We start from the raw sequence: 21,943 nt of genomic DNA, 5'->3' as shown, positions 1-21,943 counted from the left end.
GTGTACGAGACAAGTAAACAACTAACATTGCCTGATCTAAATGTAACTCAAATCAATTATGCACGACGGCTAAACCTCAGCTGGCGCACGCATATTGAAGCCATAATTTTACTCAACATTGAATGCATAAGATTTTCTTTCCATTATTTATTAGAACATTAATAAAAATAGGGATATATAATAAGTATTAAACAACAAAGCAAAAGCTTCTATGAGGACTAGACAAATCACACTATATTGTCACTCATGGATAACTATATGAAAGAGAAAATGAGATCATGAGAAAGTCTTTGATACTTAGGGTGTAGACTTTATCATTTTTAAATTCTTATCAGGCGTACCTCTCAATCATTTAAGAATAAATACACGCGTATAAATAGTTTAGGGAGAAGCATCCAAGAACTTCTTTGGAGATAATTGAAACAACTTGCTAGAATTTAGCAGTTGGTTTGGAAGTTGGGAGCCATTTGGTAAAGTTTTCGAGTGTTGCAGAATCGGATCTATAGTGCTTTTGAGTGAATTCGAGCAGATCAGACCATGTGAAATCAGGGTAAATTCTGGTCCCTTGTCTGCAAATAAGATCTTGTGGGGGCCGCACCACTTTGTCTTCTCTCGGGCAAAGAAAGAATGCCAATGATCTTCTTTCCGTGAACCTATTAACCATTGCCCTATGCAGGCAACTCATGTATTTCCCATTTGATAATGCCTGCAAATATAATCCAACACAAAACAATTAATTGAAAAACACATAAAATAATTAATTGAAAAACACATATTCTATGTCATTCATACAATCATTGTACGATTTTATTGGTTTATGATTTATTGTACGGATAAGACGATACCTTCATTGATATCTTAGCTCATTTAATTTTTAGGTTCTTATGGGCACATACCGTGAAAGTATCCCCAATATTGATAACTAGGGCATCATCACGAGGTCGAACACTCTGCCATCTGTTGTTGGCGAATACTTCTAATCCTCCAACTTGATCTTGGTGAAGTATGGTTAGGGAAGTTGGATCACAATGAGGGCCAGTGCCAAGAGCAAGATCTGACGCTTGGCAAGTAGGATAGTTGTTACATCTCATTATAGAGCAACCTTCTTCAAAAAATTCCCTATAATGTAATCGATCATTGATTCCCAAGCTGATTGCTAGGAGCTCCGTTATTCCTAGAGATAAGCACTTCATTGCTTCACAATATTTTTGATAGATTATCCTACAATAACGCAAAGTGCATATATGTACGTAGTATTATAGTTTGTAAGAAAAAACATAAACACATACAAATTAGGGTTAGGGTAACCACAAATACAGAATTTTCTCCTACCCTGTCTGTTCAAAATCTTTCCCAATGTTGGACTTAAAGAAATTCACGACCATGGGGTTCAAGGAACAGTCATCGAAGCCGAAAGATAATGTTTCCTTCCATGGCAATTTAGAGCAAAATCGGTCAGCATGAGCACCTGAATAGCCCCACATGTTACCAGGCATCCTCTGAGCTTTTAGTTTCCGGCTGGTCGGCAGCTTAAAGAAATTGTCAATTTGATCATGGGCGGCACTTATAAGGCTAGCATCAATTCCATGATTGATTACTTGAAAGAAGCCATGGCTCATACAAGCATCCTTTATGATCCTCGCAGCTCGCTGAGTTGCCACCTCGTCACCTCTAAAGAAACCTTCAAGATCAACTACTGGCTCCATTAGCTCCCCATGAGAGCTAACCAAATCTCCTTTCGACCAAGTGAACTCTACGGGTAAGTTCGTTTGTTTTTGCGAGAGAGATGAATCAACAAGAGAAACTCCACTGTGATCTCTTTGGCCTTGGAGCTCTACTGGAGATGGCAAGAAAAGTACTGTAGAGGAACTTGAATCCATTTAGAGACACAAGTCAGTATAGATCGTGATACTACATATGTCAATTTATATAGATTAAGTCGATCAGAGAGCACAGGGTAGAAATTTTAGGAGAAGCATATAGATCTAATGACTATTCAATCTAATGGTAGATGAACAATGACTTCAATATTGTCTTTTAATTAGTTTTAAATTTGTCTAAGTCATTAGATTGAATAGATTTATAGGAAGAAAAATTAAGCCATGATTCTAACTAAAAAAATTTAAGATAAAAAATAATAGGGTAAATGTTTGTTTAGTTATTATATTTTGAGTTATGTATATGTTTAATCTCTATATTTTAAAAAATATCTTAAGATGTCCTTTCTATTTGAATATGTGACACTCATGTCCTTTTTTTTTTTTACTTTAACAATATAACCCTCACTACAATTTTAAAATAATGTTTAATACATTTCCAATAATCTGGCTAATAATTATTATAAAAATTAATTTATCAAAATAATCCTAAAAGTAAAATAACAACGGAAAAATACATTTATTTTTTTAACTTTTAGGTTTAAATTGTTAATTAATTATTTTTACAGATAAATTAATTAAGGTTCACAAGAATATTGTTGTAAGAGTATTATTTTTTTTTAAAGAAAAATAAAAAATATAAGTGTCACATATTCAACAGTAGTGTATCTTAAAATATTTTTTAAAATAAAAAAATTAACTCAACACTAAACTCAGAATAAAGCATTCACCTAAAATAATAGAATAGATGAGAGTGAAGTGATGGTTGATTGCGTTTCTTTTTGGAAGTAGTGTGAAGGGATGGATGATTGTCCATTTTGGGAAAGCAGTACTAAATAAATTATACGAAATTGACTAGTCCAAATCATGTATATTTGAACGAAGAAGAGAGATGTGACATAAAAATTAATTAAATGATTATTTCGTTCAATATGCATGCGCCGTATATTCATAAAAATTAATAAAATTAATATTGATACATTGGCACCAATTCAATGGATTGTTGTATAATGACTCGAATACTTCCATACAGGACTTCTAATCTAAAATCCTAAAATATTTCTTCCTTTTCTTTTTTTGGGATGAACAAGGGGAAAACTTATTGATGACAAGAAATCACAAATGATATTAAACTAAATATATAAAAGACTTCGGCAATTTCAGCTCATTCTTAATGAATTAGGCATATTAGTGAGGGTTTGAGGACTCTCATACATGTGGATTTTTAGTAATCATAGCAGTATGAGGGTGTAAGAGACATGTGAGTTTAATAGATGTGTGTGTCATATGTTCATGTCATTCATATCATAGGATAACTAAATGCTTGTACAAAAATCAATGGTTATAAAATCACTTTGATTCGTTTACGTACAGTTTAACCATTGAATTGAAGCTCAATAGATCACTTATTGTAATTATATAGGTAAGATTTTTTGTTCCTCTCTTTCAATTTTAATTATTTTCATAAGATCATGATGTAGTTGAAAATGGTTTGAGAATTATAAAACCTCAGCTAGCTAGCTAGCATCGAGGAAACCCAGTTTTCATTCCGCTCAGGGTTCAACAACCTCGTGCCATTTATTTTTGTTTGATTTTTATGATTTACTCAAAACCAAAAAGTAGAACACCTCATTCTGAATAGTGGGACATAGCTAGTATCAACAGTTTCTTAAATTCAAAACAACAATCGATGGTTTCTCTGCAAAGTCGATATCAAAAAACGGCCCCTACCTGAAACATATCATCCCTGAAGAAGGGAGGACAATAGGACAACGGGCATGCAAATCTAAATCCATATTTGCTTTGGTTGCACTCCATTAATTTGTAGGAGGAGACAACTTCACGTGAACTTCATTGTCTTTTTATAAGGTTGGATTATTATACATGGCCATGACATGCTTGCCCTATTTTTCAAGTTGATAATCATCTCATCCGTATTGTATAAGTCTTAATCGAATGGTCAAGTCGCCGTTGGCGCTTGGCACGTCACACACCTTAATTATCCTGTAGTCAGATGCTTTTATCTAATCCATATGATCATACGCCCGTCACACCGATTTGTACACGGCAGCTTTGTAAATCTATGATAATTGACGATCCCGATAAAAAATGGTATAGAGTTAAATTTCTGAAATGTGAGCACAGTATGTAACTTAGCATCAATTGATATTGCAGTCCATTTCTATGAGAACATAGACAGATAGGCTGACATGATACAAATGGATAAACTAAAGACTTTATTTGAGAAAATTATTTTATTAAAAAAAAGTTCCAGATGTTCTGAAGCAAATCGTAAATATTTTCTGGACTTTTTTTTTTTTTAAGTGAGAGAAATTGTTGTTTAGAAGAAGGATATTTTGGAATTGAAATTATTTTTAATAGTTTAGTGAATTTTTTTAATATAAGATAGGATTATTTAAAGCCACCAGGTTCTTTTTTACACCTATTTTAAAAAATAATTCTGATAAATGTAATAATAATTATTATTTATTTATTATTTTTAATTAAATGAATTATTTTATTGAACAGAAAATTAATTGAAGATTATGCATCAAACGTACATGGAGAAGCTCAATTTGAGAAGCATTAGAGATTAATTGATTTTGTGACCAATTAGGCGTAGATGCATGTAAAATTCAAGCCGAGGAAGCCAAAGCCAATAAATTAATTCATCCATGCACACGCAAAGAAAGAAAATTAAATGATTTTAGTTTTAAACATGGACATTGAGATTAAAGAGAAAATTGAATTTAATTCAATTTAGTGGCTTTGCGTTTTGCCTTGTAACGATATGAATAAAAAATCTTTAAGGATTTAACTACAGAGGCGGTGGCTTAACATTATAGAAGCCAAAGCTTTGGCTTTTGCACGGAAGACGAGACGGACCGCGAGACAGAGAGAAGAATTGAAGGCCACTGCTTCACAATGGCTTCCATCGTAGTATCGCTTCTACTGTCCTCGGGCCCTTTATGTCTTTCTAATCTTCTATACTAAGGACAAAGTCATATTCGATGAAATAAATTATTTTTTTATTCAATTAATTTCTTATATGTGTACTTTAATATTTATGATTTTTGTTTCATACGATTCGTTAAATGTTGTTAATTTTTCTCTAGTTTTGTCGTGTATTATTGATTGTTAAAATTAATATTTAACTAAACTTATGCTTAGATTTAAAAGGTTTATATATACTTTATTTTTAATTTTGTATCTTTTATTAAATTGTTTACACAGAATACTTGAAAAACTTTAACTCTTTATAATTCAATATGTTTACATAGTATGCTTTGATATCATACTATTAAGTATAAAAAGAACCCATATGAGATTAGATTTAATTGCGCTTTATTGCTATATTCATGAGTGGATATAAATTGATTTCGAGTTATTACTCTAAAATTGGGAATTGATTGATAATTAAATAATTGTTATATTGAACTGTGGTGGATTTTGGAACTCTAGTAGCTTCAATCTTTTGAATTCTTATGTTAATACACTTGTTTTAATTTTAATTGTCTTTTTAGTTTTAATTTTCTCAAACAAACTATTTTCTTTTCAACTAGGGTAGATTTTTTTTATTAGCTTAATTTAAATTTTGCCTTCCTAAAAATTAACAGTCCCTTGTGGGTTGAACTCAATATACTCGTGTGCTTGCGAGTACATTAAATTTTGCACAACAGAATTCATTATTAAAAATTAAAAATTTAAAAATCTCAAAATCACCCTTTACTATCTCTTTCTCTCTCTACCGTACAATTATGTATTCTCCCATACTCTTATATTCTACAAACTAATCACTCAATTTTACTTTCTTTTCTATTCATGTTTCAGTCTTTCTCAGTAGATTATGATCTTTATTTCATACTTTCTATATATAAGAATTATTTTCTTGATTTTCATTAGCTTTTATATTTGGTAAAAAATAATTTCTATATTCATTAACTTTCATGGATTATAAAAAATGTATTGATGTACATTTTTAAATGGTGGATTATGTTTCTCTTCGTTAATGATATCAATTAATTGTAATTGAAAGAATATATTGGAATTAATCGATGAGAATCTATAAAATTGAGAAGAAAAAGAGAATAAAGGGTTAATTAAGTAATTTTAAAAGAAATTATATAATAAAATATAAATTTATACGGGGTTAACTTAATGATTGGCTTTCAAGAGGATATTTCCGGGTGGCATTAGTGCTTTACCCAATTTCTAATGTAAGAGTAGTCCAGCCCAAAAACAAATACCTGCCCCGTCATTAGCATCCCAATTAAATCTTTCAGCTGCTTTATGCACCTCACTGAAATACAAATATACATGTATTAGACTATTGGCACCCCTTCAAAATTCTTTTTAAACCCCCCAAATTATACTCCATGTAATACTAAAAGCATCATTTTTTTTCATAAATTCTTTCGACTTTATATAACCATCTCACTTTTAATTTTTTTTTTTTTTGCAATCTTGATTTATTTATTATTCTCTTCAAACTTTCTCTATTGTTTAAAAAAATATTCTACTCTTAGAATATTTTATTCACTAAAATTTGGGTGCATCGTGTAGTAATTAGTTTGAGAACTCTTTGAAATTTATTTTCAATGGGATAATATTTTATTTGTTTCCCTACTGTGGTGTATTTGTTTTTTTATTAGAGAAACTAACTGCTCATTATAAGTCAGGTTAATTTCCTTTCTATCTGTCTTTAAATATAATTATAAGAGGATGAAGGGGTAACAATAGTTTAACTCTTAATATAAAAGTTGTGTTATGAGATAAGTGTACTATTTTTTTTTTCATATACATAGATATATTAAAAATCAAAATGTTTATATAATCATTAACTTATTAGGACTATCTTTAATAAGTGGTATTATAATAGAGTTTAGATTTCTTACCCTCACTTGATGAGGTCTATTAAAGTATAGTTTGAATTTTTACTCTCATTTAATGTCGAAGGGAAATATGTTCTATCCACGTTAATGGAAAGAATCTACCCCTATCCAATTAAATTAGGAGAGAAAATGAGTCTCAATAATTGTAAGTACTCAAATACATGATTGTGCCAATGTTAGGAGCCTAGAGCAGCAAGAAGGTAACATGGTAACATTAATCAAATTGTGTATATAACAGATGTCATGTATTCCAACATGACCTCTTTGAGAACAAAAAATTACAGCCAATATTAGTACAAACATATTATCCATACATAATATCTTTCATCCAGTCGATGACCTTGAAAACTATAACACTGTAGACAAATAATAAAAAAAAATATAAAAGAAAGAATAAATCAAAGAAGTGTTATGAACATCACAACATTGTAAATATTAATGCACACACAACACCTATCTACAGAAAAATAAAACAATCCAAGGAAATTAGAGGATTATCAATATCCTCCATAGGAACGGGGTCACTGTTACCGTGAGAAGCCAGTGCTTCTGCCACTGCAACTTCATCAATTTTAGAACCAATTCGATGAGTAAATGTTTCTTTATTGCTTAAACAAAGCCGCAATCCTGCTGAGTTAAAATTATTGCTTGGACTTGGTGGCCTGAAATTTTCTTTTCTTAGAGAAGAAGAAACAGGATTAGCGTTATGTACCTTAGTAGCCATGCGGTTTGAACAAATTTCTTTAGTTGTATTTGTGACAAATCCCCTGTTACTATCTCCACTGAATCTTCTACTGGGAGACGGTGATCTCAAGCCTCTGCTCGACAAAATATATGGAGAATTTTGTCTCTCTGGCTCTCTGCGAAAGCTCTTTTGTCGTGACAGAGGTGTTGGCGAGCTTGATCGAACTCTCTTTTGTGGTGTAGAGCCATTTATCCTTGGTGGGATTGATTGCTTCACTGTTGCCGCTATTGACTTAACGGGTGAGTCTAATTTTTTAGCTTGAACTTTAGTGGTTGCTAATGATAGAGAAGCTTGTTTGATAGAATTAATGCGAATAATATGTGGATTTTCCTTCACACAAGACCACAAAAACTCGTTGGAAAAGGATCTGTCTTTCGAGCTCAAGGCCGAAGAAGCACTAGAAGAGAGCGATGAGCATGATTCGGAAGTGTTGCTTGTTGTACAAGTGAAGGAAGAAATGGAAGAAGTTGAGCTAGGAGGGGAAAGAGGGCAGGGAGAAATTCTATTTGAGAGAAGGATATTTGGAGTTCTGGGGGCTTGCTGTGAGATAACAAGCTTGTCTTGAACATCATGATGACGATGATGGTTGAATTCTTGATCAATGGAATGTTTTTTCGTGGGTTTGCATTTGCTAATGCAACAGCCCATTTGCTGAATTTTGATTGAGATTCAGAGGCGAATGAAATGAGAGAGGGAGAGATTGATCTATAGCCAACCAGGCAAAGAGAATGTAGGCAACATGTAGTATATAGGATTGGTGGGTGTGTTTGATTAATTAAAAATAAATAAAAAATTTGTAAAGGAAAAAAGAGTGGCTTTTGCTTTTGCTCTTTCCCTTTTTCAGATTATTTGAATTTGGTTGCCGGGTCTAATGATAATAATAAATCCGTTGTCTAACGGTTAGGTAGAAAAAGAAATTAAAGAATGATTAGTGCTTGCGGAAGCAAATAACTTTATGGCGCCCAATTTATATATATATATAACGTGGAGTTGCTGTATTGGATGGAGGTCCACCACCATTTGTGAATTGGGCTGCGACACTCTGGCCATTAGTCTCGAACCCACCACTATCAGCAGTTCAGCACTTTCCTTATGGGCTATGGCTTATGCCAAGCCTGTTTGGACTTAACTGGGATGATCCATTGCTAATTTTAATATGAAGCCTGGACTGACATTATGTAAATGAGCAAAGCTTCTAACACTTTTTTTTTTCTTTTTTTTTTAAGAGCTCGCTTTTAACACCCCTTTTAAACACTTTTAACTTAATAAACCTCACCTCTTTTTTTTTTTTATTTTTTTATAAAGATCTCCTTTTTTATGAAATTACAAAAAATGACATAAAATTTTAATTAAATTTCTCTAACATTTAGAATAGATTTTGTAAACAATCTTTTTGATTATAAAATTATTGTTATTAGATTATTTGTTTTCTACATTGGTTTAAAATTATTTTGATTTTATCAATAAAATTAATGATATCAAATATAAGGATTAACATATAGTTAGGGTCCATGATTTGTAAAGATATTTTAATTTAACTAAATTCAGATAAGTTTTACGTATTTTCTAGTAATAATAGAACTATGATTATAAAGGGACGTGGAAGACATTACTCTGTGTAAACATGCTTGCCAACCACTTGATCTCAATATTAATGGTCACAGTCTCTTTTCACACCTGGAATGGAAAAATATAACACATATTATCTATATGCGTCAGGCCAATTCGTTCCATATTAAAAGTTGGTTGGGTAGGGTAACATAGTGTGAATATCACAGAAATGGCATTTCGGAAAGCTCAAAATTTTTGTGTTGTGATTTTTAATCAACAATTGTTTATGCGATGGAATTATTAAGAATTAAAAGTACGATTGTATCAATTGGTTGGCACCGTCTATCAAATAAAAGTGTGCATGCATTTGTAAAATTAAACAAAATAATGTTTATTGAAGAGTCTATTTGATATTGAGGTGGAAAATATTTTAAGCCACAACATCGCTGAAAAAAAAATTATTACTTTTGTTACGGTTTAAATTTCCTTTAAATGGTAAAATTGTATTTTAACCTAATATAAAAATAAAAAACTGACCATTAAAAAGGGTACTGACAAGTTTTATTCCTCTCTCTTTCTAAAATTAATTCATCTAATCTTTTTTTCTTTCTAAACACTCTTTCAAAAACTCATTCTTTAACTCAACATTATCCGCCGTCATCGTCTCCATATACCAACTGAAACCACTCAAAATTCGGTAATTTAATTTTTTTTTTACTTTTAAGAGAAGATAAATTTCATTAGTCTGTCCATAAGAAGCATTGTCACAAGCAAACCCTGGGCTAGGCGGGCCTCAAAAGCGACAATAGGACCAATTTGAAAAGAACACGGAACCGTAACAAGCCAAAAATTGCACAAAATCAAGAGCTTGTAAACTTAGTAACGGCGTTAGTCCCCTCCGATGCAGCGTCTTCACCAATTCACCGGGCACGACCAATCTCAAGGCGGTCTGGATCTCCCTCGACGTGATCGTCGGCTTCTTGTTCTATCTCGCGAGACGAGACGCGTCCGACCGGCTTTTTCTCCACTGGCTTCTTCTCGGCTTTCGGGGCCATCGTTTCCTCGACGAGAAAAATTAAAGGGCGTGGGACGATTCTTCTCGATTTGAGAGAAAAAGCAATAAGGGGTTGGTCGGAAGGGGTCACCAAAATAAAAGAGGACAAATGAGAGAGAAACTAATATAAAATGAAAAATGTTTTTTTTTTTAGTGAAAAAAGTTGGTAAAATGAGATTCCCTCTTACACCCTTCATAAAAGAAATCAGAATCTAAGGTAGCAAACAAATGTTATGATGAAAAAATAAATAAATAAGAAAACATAATCTCAAATGGGTGGTGGTTTAGCTAGCTATTAACAAAAGTTGAATGTAGTCGAAGCAGCTGTGGGCTCTGAAATTAATCCTAAATTTGGATAACATGATCAATTAATCAAACACAGTAGTTAAATAGGAAAGTTAACGCAACAAGGAGCAAGAAAGCTAAGAGTATGATCAATTAACTAAATTAGCACTGCCTTAATAACTAATCATAACCCACAAAGCAGCCAACAGCAATACAATGTTCACCAAACAGAGTACTTGATCATCAACCATCATTATTCTATCTGTAATACAACATGATTACCAAATCACATACATGCTGAACACTTGATCAAGTGATCGATGCGATCATCGTGATGGCGGTGGGTCGCGAGAGAGCAGATCATTGAAAATCGTCTTGATAACATTTCCTCTTTTGGGCGGCGCCATCGGCCTCTCCCTGCAGCCGACGGCATTGACCGGCTGCCTGGACCCGCCAGAGCCGTAAGCTGCCCCACTACTTCTGGGTTCTTCGCTGCCTCCTCCTTGCCTGCTGGCTTCACTCATTTTTCTCTTCTTGTGTTCTCAACACACAGCAGCGGCTAAGCCAGCTACTTATGAGGGTGAGGGTGAGGGTGAGGGTGAGTATCAGATAAGAATTTCTGAGTCATGCGTGTTTATTAATTTTGTCATAATCTCTTGAACTTTTATTTGTTACATTTTTCAATCTAACAAGAGAACTCATAGTAACTATGTGAGGCTTCCCATATCGGAATAGTGCTTTTTTAAGCCATACCTCATTCATGACGTCACCAGGTATACGTCAAAGTCTCAGCTCCAACTAATTTTGTGGCACGTGGCCGGCCCCATTCTAGAATCCGAAAGTGAGTTTCATTCATGCATCGATCACTCAATTACTAATATATATATATATATATATATATATATATATATATGGATCCCTCTAAGTTACATGCATGTACCTTACACCCCTCTCACATGAATAGTAAATGGACCTACATCATTCACTATTCATGTGAGAGGGGTGTAAGGTACATGCATGTAACTTAGCATTAACCATATATATATATATATATATATAAAAGGTTTCAAAAATATTGTTGATGAATTTTGTCAGTTTGCTTATTCACCAATCCCCATCTTCCTTCCCACAATATGGCTTGGCTTTTCTTCAAGTGCATTCACCTTAGATATAGGATTAATAATTCTTGATTTATACAATCAAATATGTAGTGGTATTTTTATTATACACGTCCATTTACTTCTTGTTCTTTGTATTTTGAACCAACCAATCACGAAGTACACCTAATAAAAATATAACGAATGTTCATTAGGAAAAATTGACCTCAAAGAAAATAAAATCAAACAAAATAATACTCACAATCGATATATTTTCACCTTAAATAGCAGAGGATCGTCAATTGTGATTATTAGTTTGCGAAAAAAAAAAAAAATAGGAGTATTGGCCTCCCCTTGGCAGTGATTTTTTTTTTCTCTTCGTGTATAATATCAGAACCACCCTTGCAAATTTGAAAGTTTTAGAAACTGCCCTTTGCAATTCAGTTTTAGATTTTACACTGCCTTTATAATTTTAAAACCTTCAAACTGCCACCTGTACCATAAGAAAAATGATATGCAACCCCACCAATGTGCCTTACCTCAACCCTATTAAGGCAATAATTTGGAACAACTTTATTGTTAATTCAAACTTTTAAGGGTATTCATTAAAATGTTTTAATTTTTATTTACTTTTGTGTGGTTGAGGTGGAATTAGAGTTGCCACTCTATTGTTAATTACTCAAATCATGCATAATTTGTCATTAAACAAACAAATAAATGAATAATCCTGGTTTGAAATTTGAATGGATTTATTTAAGATGGCACTTTAAGCAGGAGATTGAATTTATAATTTAGTAACCTGTTGGAGAAAGAGAGAACTTTATTCAGTAATAATAATAAATGTATGACAATGTTTCATTTAATTGCTGATTAGAAATCCTCCAATTCAAAGCCCCTGGGCGGAACGGGTCGGCAAACCTAAGTTGGGGAATTTATCAATTTGTCTCCTTCATTAGCTGTCTTAGGGATGGCAAAATAATCCGGACCCGGCCCGGACCCGGATGAACCCAGATAATCCGGGCCGGGTTGAACCCGCACCGGAATATAAAAAAATTCGGTTCCGAAATAAATTTTAATAACCCGGATATATCCGGGTCCGGGTTCGGGTTTAGGTTAACCCGGACATCCGGAACCGGATATTTAATTTTAATATTATTTTTAATTAATTTTATTGATTAATCTAAATGTGTTATTGTTTAGAAATGTATTAATTTTTTATTTTTAGAATTTTAGAAATTAATATTGATTCATTGATCCGGGTTCAAAACCCGGAATCCGGAAACCCAGATTTTTCCGGGTTGAACCCGGACCCGGACCCAGGTGAAAAAATTCGGGTTAAAATCCGGGTCCGGGAAAAGAAAATAGTATCCGGGTCCGGATCCGGAAAGGCTAAACCCGGACCCGGACCCGGACCCGGATTTTGCCATCCCTAAGCTGTCTTTTGTTCTACTCTTGGGCTTTTGTTCGTAGAAAGTGACACAACTTAAAAGTAAATTTTAACTCCCAAGTATAAGAGTGTCTTGTTGTATTATAACTCGGTGAGTCCGAGGTCGATCCACAGAGAAAAGATTTAATTAGTTTATTTTATTTTATCTAAAAATTGAAATTAAAACTTGAATATAAACAACTTAATTTAAATGAAACTATGGAATTGAACTAGTTAGGGTTATGGATCCACTCTTAGAAATAAATAAAACTTAATAAATTCTTTTTGCCAACTTGTTTTAGATTTATTACCCAAAAGATTAATTATACAAATTATTATTATTTTCCCTTTAATTTTATTATGGATTAAGTATTTATTGTGCCAAAATTTAATTTGTCTACAATAAGTCAAAATACCATTTCACCATGCCTTATATTAAGATCTTAAGAATTTATTGTGCCAAATTCATTTGTTTGTCTACAATAAATCAAATTTTCAAACTATAAAACATGTATAAAATTAAATAGAAAATAATTTAATTTATAAAATTAAACATAGAATTTGATTAAATCATATTTATTTCTTAAGAGTTTCACCTTCCCCTAACTAATATTATTTAGTTAAGCATAATTAAAATAAAAAGAAGTAGTAAAATTGAATTACTTATAATTAAAAGAAATAAAAACAACTAAAATTGGAAATAAAACTAATTTTATTAATGAAAATAATTATACAAAATATTAAAAACACACCTGGAAATCAAGATTACAAGAAGATGGAGAGAATTTGAGAAGAAGAGAGTTGTAGAGAGATGATTAAAACATAAAAATGAGACTCTATTTATAGAAAAATAAATTCTTAATCCAGTGCTTTGCGGTCCATTATAGGCTTCATGCATGTGCTCCTCACAACCCTTAGATCAAGATCTAATGGCTGGTCAAACTTCAAAAGTCAACATCACACATGGCATCATTTGACTTGTCTGATTTACCTAAAGAACGGTTGAGATTTGGCAGGTTAATGGGTGGATCGGGTCGACCCGAATACAAAGATTCGGATCCTCCAACTTGCTTCACCAACCATTGCCACGTGGCACAATCATGGCCATTGAATCATGAACGGTTGAGATTTAGTCAAGATTGCCAGTTATCCCATGCACTCATATCTATTGTAAGCTCATTTCATCATCCAATCAGTGCTCGGTCAACAGGAAAAGTCAATTTTTTATACACAAGTCCAATTTTAAGCTGATCTTGACTGATCTTAAGGTTTTCGGACCTCCGGAATCTAAATTTGACCTCCGTTTATCTGTTTGGAGCCTCAAAGTACGTGAAATTAATAATTTTCCTAATAAACACATAAAAATACACAAAATTAAATATATTTAAAACATAATTCATAATTCATAATATATTACATAAACACAAATATAAATTATAACATAAGCATAAAATAACATATTATCGCTTGATAATTAAATAATTTTTAATACTAATCAGAAAGCAAAGAGACAGAGCCGAATAGTGACAGTAAGTGGAGCACTAGATGAAACTGTTAAAATCACGAACTAAGTTATTACTATTAGAATAGTGACAGTAAGTGGAGAAAGAAATTAATAAGAATAGTGTTATGTATATATAAATATAAAATTATGCATGTCATTGTAATAATAAATCAGTAAGATGAAATCTTGCTGAATATAAAAAAGAGAAATTATCATTCGTATATTTTATAGTTGCTCTATTATAAAAAATATTACAATACTTTAAGGGTGTATTAATCGTCCACCCTAAGTTGACAAAATGTATCTACCATCCACAAAACTATTACTTACCATTTAAATAGGGTGACGCCAAAAGGGTAATTTAGTTTTTTCATATGATACAATTGATAATTTTTCTTTACTTTAATTTAAATTTCAAGGGTAAAATCGTTAATTTACTATAATTTCATTAACTTTCAAATGGTAGCTAACGGTTTGATGATTGACAAATAATTTTATCAATTTATGATAGATGATTCATACAACCTTAAAATATTATAATATTTTTTTATAATAGATCAACTATAAAGGATACTATTAATAATTTCCCTATAAATAAGGCTAATACTAAGTTACATGCATGTATCTTACACCACTCTCACATGAATAGTGAATGATATGAGTCCACTCACTATTCATGTGAGAGAGTTGTAAGGTACATGCATGTAACTTAGAGGGATCCTATAAATAAATATGTCTATTTGTCTACTGAATGTCTGTTCTTGTTGCAAAAAGTTGGTACGTAGGCCATGCACCAGCTGCAGCCTGCAAGGCGTGCAGTACATCACATCAAGCTATCAACTCACATAATTACATACAATGATACAAACAATTGTGAACTTGGCTAGATGAGATGTGATGTGATTGACCATTTCGCCTTGGATAAGCCACTAATGCACCAGCTCTGCCGAAGGGTCGGTGCATGACGTTCATTGCCCATAATTAATCCAAAGTGAGCACATACATGCACAATTCAATTGTGGGTGTGATTATCAGCGTCGTACTTCTCATTCTTGACAATAATTAGACAACTTCATTAATGGAGTTGAGACTTGAGATTATTAAAAAAGTATTGCCGGCCGATGAAAGGAGAGAAAAACGTCAAAGGGCATGATCATTTGGGTGCCACGTACAAAAACAAGTAGAGCAGTGGACGAGTTCGTGATCACCATCGGCATCTGCATGCCAGTAAAATCAACGTTTGAGACCCACATTGATTTGGATAAAGATTTTTGTTATTATATATACTTGCAGCCCGCCACGCCAGCCCCAGAGCAGGCCGAGGGACTTTTGTCTCATACGATCTTTGGAAGTCAAGTCACCGTCGCGTCGACCAGCTGGTTAATTTTCAGGGAATTAAAATTGACGCCTAACAGAATTTTAAGCACATATATAATTTAATTCTAGAGGATCGGAATAAATTAAACCCAAACCATGCATGTAATTCGTAAACTTCTGAAAAAGGTTTAATTTAGCATTTTAATCAAATTTCGCCACATGAAATTTTTTTAGCAAAACTTTTGAGAACACATAGAGTAATTTCATTCTTATGTAGTTTTTACTTTTCTCCCTACAATTTTTCGATTATTTCTGTCACTTATCTGCTATAATATTATGATACTCAAGAATGGGGGAATATAAAAATTATAGAAGAACAAAAAGTAAATCTCAAAATTAAAGTACAATAGAAAGGTATCAATTTCATCAAATCCTCCTAGAATTTTACAGCCGATGGCGAAGCCATACGTGGGCTTGGATGGCCCGTAAAATTTTTTTAACTAAATCCTTCTAATTTTAATATTTCAATTTTTTAATGTACTTTTTAATTTAGTTTAAAAAAAAAAAAAAAAAAAGGCTTCGCGTGATCTGTTTAACAAAAAGGCCGCCGACCAGCGCTTTGTTGAAAAAATAAATGATTTTCTTTTCTTCACGATCGTACTGTAATTCGTTCAATTTAAATTATTATATGCCTTTATCTTTGGTTGCAACTTGCAAGGACGATAATACACGACAAGCAACATCAAAGCCAGAAGGTTACAGCTTCTGAATCGTACCCATTATTGCTCAAGCTTAAATTAATTCAAGATGTCCCATTTTTTCCCCGTTGAGTGGTATAAATGATGTCTTCATATATTACACAAAAAAGTCATTTTAAAAATATGCCACAGGATATTCGTCTTTATCTAGAGGCCACTTTTTGGTCAGTGATTAAAATTTATATTTTTATGGGACGGCAAAGATTTTATGTTACAATTTGATCCCGCAAAATTGAACTCTTGATCTTCATAAACATTACGTCACCAATAACAACGTCACCAAAAATTTTGCTCCAAAATGAATTAATTAATTTTGTCGTTTAGAATACAAATAAAGCTAGATTCCAATAGGAAGATCTTTGCATGCATCATCTCACTATTCATATTGCGGCCGGTCCCATTTTATGGAGTAATTTCCTTTTCTAGTCTCCAGTTTTTTCACGAACTAAAGCCTAAAGGGTGCTTTATTTCCTTTGTTGTGATTGTATCTTTACCTTTTGAAGCAAACCAAAAGATTATGCATATTTGAAGAGATTATTTTTTAACTGGTCACGATTTGATCTGATCTGTAGGGTAACACACTGCAGTATCTTTGGTTAAAATTGATTTTAGTAAGGGAGATAAATATTATACAAATTCATTACAACCGTCAATTTCTCTTCTTGCAGAAATAAAATGACCTGAAGATTCTTTGAACCTAGAAAGTTGATTTGAAAACGATGAGACGGCATGTATTAATGAAATTAAAGCCTACTGAATGCGATGCATCATGCATTTTGGAGATCAAAGTTTATTTGCGTTTCCAGAGAAGTGGGTAAAAAGATGGTCAAAAGATGAGATGGAAAACACTAATTAATAGGTGCCTTGTCTCACGTTAGCAGCCTGCGGATATGTTATTAATTGATGAGCTTTCGACCATTTGATTTTACTTATATCCATGTGACCTGGTCGGAGCTCCACTTTTTAATTTCTTTTTCATTCTATGACAGTGTGCCATTGGAGTTTTGTGTTGCAGCAAGCCTGTTAAACCACGGCTGGAACTAAATGCAGCAGCGTACAAACTTCAGCCGCAGATATAAATTAACTGTTTTAGACCCACGTGGATAAGGGTTATAATTATTAAGTTGATTTATTAATTTATGATGTGGGTATTTTATGTATTACGTGCAAGTGAGATTGTAATATTTTGTGATTTGAAATTTAGAAAGAAAACGGTTAACCGTTTTAGATAAAACGGCTAGTCATTTTTGTCCAGAGAGTAGGTTTTGGATTCTGCAAAAAACGGCTTGTCGTTTTCTGAGAAAGCGGCTAATCGTTTTCATCTAGAGAGCGTGTTTTATGTTCTACAGAAAACGGCTAACCGTTTGGATAAAACGACTAACCGTTTATTTCCAGAGAGCAACTTATTTTGACATTCTGGAATAAAACGGCTCGTCGTTATTGAGAAAACAGCTAACCGTTTTCTTCCAAAGAGCGTGTTTTCATGTCAACTGAAAAAACAGTTAGTAGACTTGAAAAATTCAATTGTGAATGGGTACAAATTTCAAACCAAAAGAGTGTCTTTAAAGAAGTACCATTTCTAATGGTTGTATTCTTTTAAATAAACATCTTCTTCATTAAAATAGACACACACTTTACATTAAAAGACTAGAAAATTACAGATTTCATATGTGTTCTTGAAATACAATTTTATTTGCTAGAGATTGTATTAAGGATTTGTTATATCTTGGAGGTAAGTTACCATTAAAACTCTATAGCAAATCAAGATTGGTGAGGATAAATAAAACCTTAAAAAAAAAGTGTGCAAACACGTTTCAAATCTTATCAAATTCTCTTACTGTTATTTGCCTCCATATTCGAAAATCCACCAACGTTACGAGTGACAGATCTGGATTTTGCCTTCTCTCTTTTTCCTCTCCTTTCTCTCATGTAACTTTTCCTTGGTCGGTCCAATGAGTCATGAGTGAGTTACCAGTAAAAGGGGAGCAGTTGGGAAGTGACAAATTACCCCCACAAGAATCAAGATTTCCTTTTCAGCTTCTTTACTCCATTACTTTCCGGGGGTGTGGCAAATAAACATAATCTCCTTCTCAGGATAAAAATATTTCTAAATTGCTGCTACATATTCCGATATTTATTATAAACATGGAACTTAATGGTCATTATAAGTGCCAGAATAAATGCTTACGAGATTCTCATTAATGGCAAATTAACGAGTAGAAGAATATTGTTCTTTTTATTGAATTAATTAGTGTGTAGCCAGTTACAGTTTTATATTGATTGCCTTATATGTAAACTGCCAATTTTCGCCTTGCCCATTTCACCGATAGTGACAGCAATTGCAGATTTCACACGCATTTTTCAGAATTGAGCTTAGAATATTAAAGCACTTTTTTTTACTCCCTCCGTCTTAGCTTCCATGTGTTGCAGCTTTAATTAGTAATTATGCTCCATTTGAAGATGATCACATGCTTCCAAGTTTCCACTTGGAGTTAATTAGGTGGGGGATATTTCAGAGGAACTTCTTGTTAATATCTAGGTTTTGTATCTTCTTCTGGCAAGGCCAAGATTTGTTTCACATAAAAGATTTTGTGCTACACATATAATTGTCGTTCGATTAATGAATTTGGTCCTACATGTCTCAAAAGTCGTGTCCATCCGTTATTCATTGATCCCACCATGATTACATAAAGCTGGGAATTAATAGGCATTAGATTAAAATCTACATGTTCATCATTGTACAAGATTTCATACATGTTCATCATCCGCTATTCATTGATCCCACCATGATTACATAAAGCTAGGAATTAAGAAACATTAGATTAGAATCTACATGTTCATCATTGCACAAGATTACATACATGTACATCATTGAGTAAAGTAGAGTGGGAGAATAACAATTTCTTGTCATCTTCATAGATTGAACATGAAATTAGAGACCGACACGTTCTCAATAAAGGAAACCGTAATGTAAATGCACGCATGCACTTGCACATATTGGAAACAAACCGGCAAACAGCTTTGTGTAGAGACAAGAATACCAAGAATCAAATTACTGTTATATCCCCAGCTACGTCGTGGTCCAATAAAACATACAGTGATTTTATAAACATGAAATTCAGGAAATGGAGCTTGCTATATTGCGGATTATGCAACATACACAGCCAATGGTTGGCAACCATGTGTCCTGAGGGGAGAGAAAAAGCATTGAAATACATACAAGCAATGAGAGCTGGCAGCCACTGGGTCTGTAAGTTACACGATCCGTAACTTACCCAACTCCGAAATTTTCAGTACCATCACATCACTTGTCACAACAAGTAGTAGCATAATAAATTAAACATAATAGATACGCCGCTGCTGCCGCCGTCGCCTCCAGAAGTATCGACGACGACGACGACGACGACAAGATTTGAAAGGAATATGTGATTGACACAACAATAAATTAATATATAAGAACGTTAGCAGTATATTATAAAATCACCCTTCACCCTCCATAGGAGAACTTTGGCAATTTTAGCTAGCTATGGAGTATATGGGGACACATACTTACTCTTCTTGGCATTTTTTTTAGTGTTGGAGCCAGAGGAAGAAGAGCAAAGAGAAGAACAAGATTGGACTATTGATTCAAACACCATTGTCTTCACTGACTTCTTTGGTGCTGGAATTACAGTGGCAACACTCTGTATCTTGGCCTTTCCCGTTTCTTCTTGTGCTGGTTTCACTTTATTAACCCTGCCTGCCTCGTTGCTCATTTTAAATTTCTTCGCCAACTCAATGGATCTCTCTCTCTAACTTGTTTTTTGTGTTTCAATATGGTAATAAGAATTTGCCAAATGTTTGCTTTTTATGTGTAATAGAGAGATTGGAGATGATCTGTTCTGGGTGTAACTTCGCGACGAAGCAGTCCGTAATTTGTTGACACGTATAGTTAGGGCATAGTAGACGTTAACAAAGCCAGTGGCGTATCAAAACATACATGTGCTCACTAGCTTGTCCCTGTTGAATTCAATTTGATGTGATGTGATGTTCGTGTAATTTTAATTACCTCGAATAAAATTAGATTAGCGATACTAGCAAATCACTAACCACACACCCTCATTACTTTTAGTGAAGGGTCCAAAAGAAAAAAAAAAGTGTCAATTGAATAATGTAATGGTGATCACATCCTTATCTGGTCTTTTGGTCATTTCCGCTTGCCAAGATCATTATAACCTTCCACGGTGGAATAAATATTTTTTTAATATTACTAAAGGAAATCCGAGGACACATCATATGGAGGTTTTGTATTGAGTCGGTATTACGTACTTATTAATTGTTCAATTCATTATTTCAAATCTCGCTAAGAGATATCATCGCTCAACTAATTTTTTATACCAAATTATAAAAAGCAAAAAAGTTCGCAAAAAAAAAGGTCCTACAAAATTTTCTGTAAAAAAATGACGTAACTTCAACCTCTATAAGAATTACCTAAATATTTTAAAAGTATTATATGTAAATTACCCAAGGGCGAGAACCAACAAAACTCTTAATTGTTGAATTTATTATTTCAAATCTCGTTAAGAGAGATCATCCCCCAACTAATTTATTATACCAAATCATAAAAACCAAAAAAGCTCACAAAAAAAAAAAGGCCCTACAAAATTTTATAAAACTTGATATGGAAGAAATTCTAGAACAAAAATCAATTTGCTATTTTTGTAAATTGACGTTTTCTTCCATGATGCTAAAGATTTTCTTTTTACAAATCTAGTAAAAGACATTTCCCTTTTGTCTGATAAGCATAGCTGGATGTATTGCTTTCGCTGGTTCTGTGTAAATATATCAAAAAAAGAGTCTTAATTGGCTGCTCATCAAGTGACCATCAACTTCTAAAATTAACAAAATTACTTATAGTTATCTAAGTGACAATTAAAAAGTTCAAGATTTGATGAGGCTTTATCTCATTGCATTTCAGCAATATATATTGTTTCTACTCCTTATCCACTCAATTTTCAGTTACCACAACTGCTCATGGCTAAGCTTCCCCCACTAAGCTACCTAATTAGTGATTTGAAACAAAAATACAATATTTTTCTTTTGTCATTCTCAAATAGCACCACTATTTTTCTCACGTGACTTCGTTAAAATTTTTAAAACTTTATTTATCCTAATTCTTTATATTAATCACTTTTTATGCTTCTTTAATGATAATAAATATTTTTATATTTATTTATCACGACCCTTAAATAAATTTATATTGATATTTTTATCACCATAGCTGTGCTCGTTCTTCCAAAAATCTAACCGTCCATCATCCATCTTAGTTTTCCTAATATTATTGAGATAATAATACACACGTTCGTTTTTGCTTGGGGGACACCATGTATCATCATGATCATGATCGTTTCCTCTGTGTCCGTACATTGTTTTCGATTGACACAGTTAAAAGTTCGTT

The 21,943-nt window shown here is 32.9% G+C and overlaps 1 protein-coding gene across 1 annotated transcript; it reads right to left on the bottom strand.

The window, feature by feature from the left end:
* Positions 1-430: 430 nt before the first annotated feature.
* On the bottom strand, positions 431-1,886 carry LOC18042293 (gibberellin 20 oxidase 1-D). Its single transcript, XM_006434253.2, has 3 exons — positions 1,333-1,886; positions 897-1,221; positions 431-706 (listed from the first exon to the last, which is right to left on the bottom strand). The coding sequence occupies exons 1-3, from the start codon at positions 1,878-1,880 to the stop codon at positions 431-433; spliced, it is 1,149 nt and encodes a 382-aa protein (XP_006434316.1). The 5' UTR covers positions 1,881-1,886.
* Between the last annotated feature and the right edge of the window lie 20,057 nt (positions 1,887-21,943).

The sequence above is a fragment of the Citrus clementina genome, unplaced genomic scaffold (assembly GCF_000493195.1).
Source record: "Citrus clementina cultivar Clemenules unplaced genomic scaffold, Citrus_clementina_v1.0 scaffold_5, whole genome shotgun sequence".
Lineage (NCBI taxonomy): Eukaryota > Viridiplantae > Streptophyta > Magnoliopsida > Sapindales > Rutaceae > Citrus > Citrus x clementina.
The sequence above is the reverse complement of the archived record's forward strand: the minus strand, read 5'-3'. Positions and strand labels throughout refer to the sequence as shown.

Excerpts from the sequence above, each read along its gene's own strand:
- LOC18042293 (XM_006434253.2), bottom strand. The coding sequence starts at position 1,880 with ATGGATTCAAGTTCCTCTACAGTACTTTTCTTGCCATCTCCAGTAGAG. Across the intron at positions 1,222-1,332 it reads AAAGATTTTGAACAGACAGG|GATAATCTATCAAAAATATT; the intron begins GTAGGAGAAAAT and ends GCGTTATTGTAG. Across the intron at positions 707-896 it reads ATATTGGGGATACTTTCACG|GCATTATCAAATGGGAAATA; the intron begins GTATGTGCCCAT and ends TTATATTTGCAG.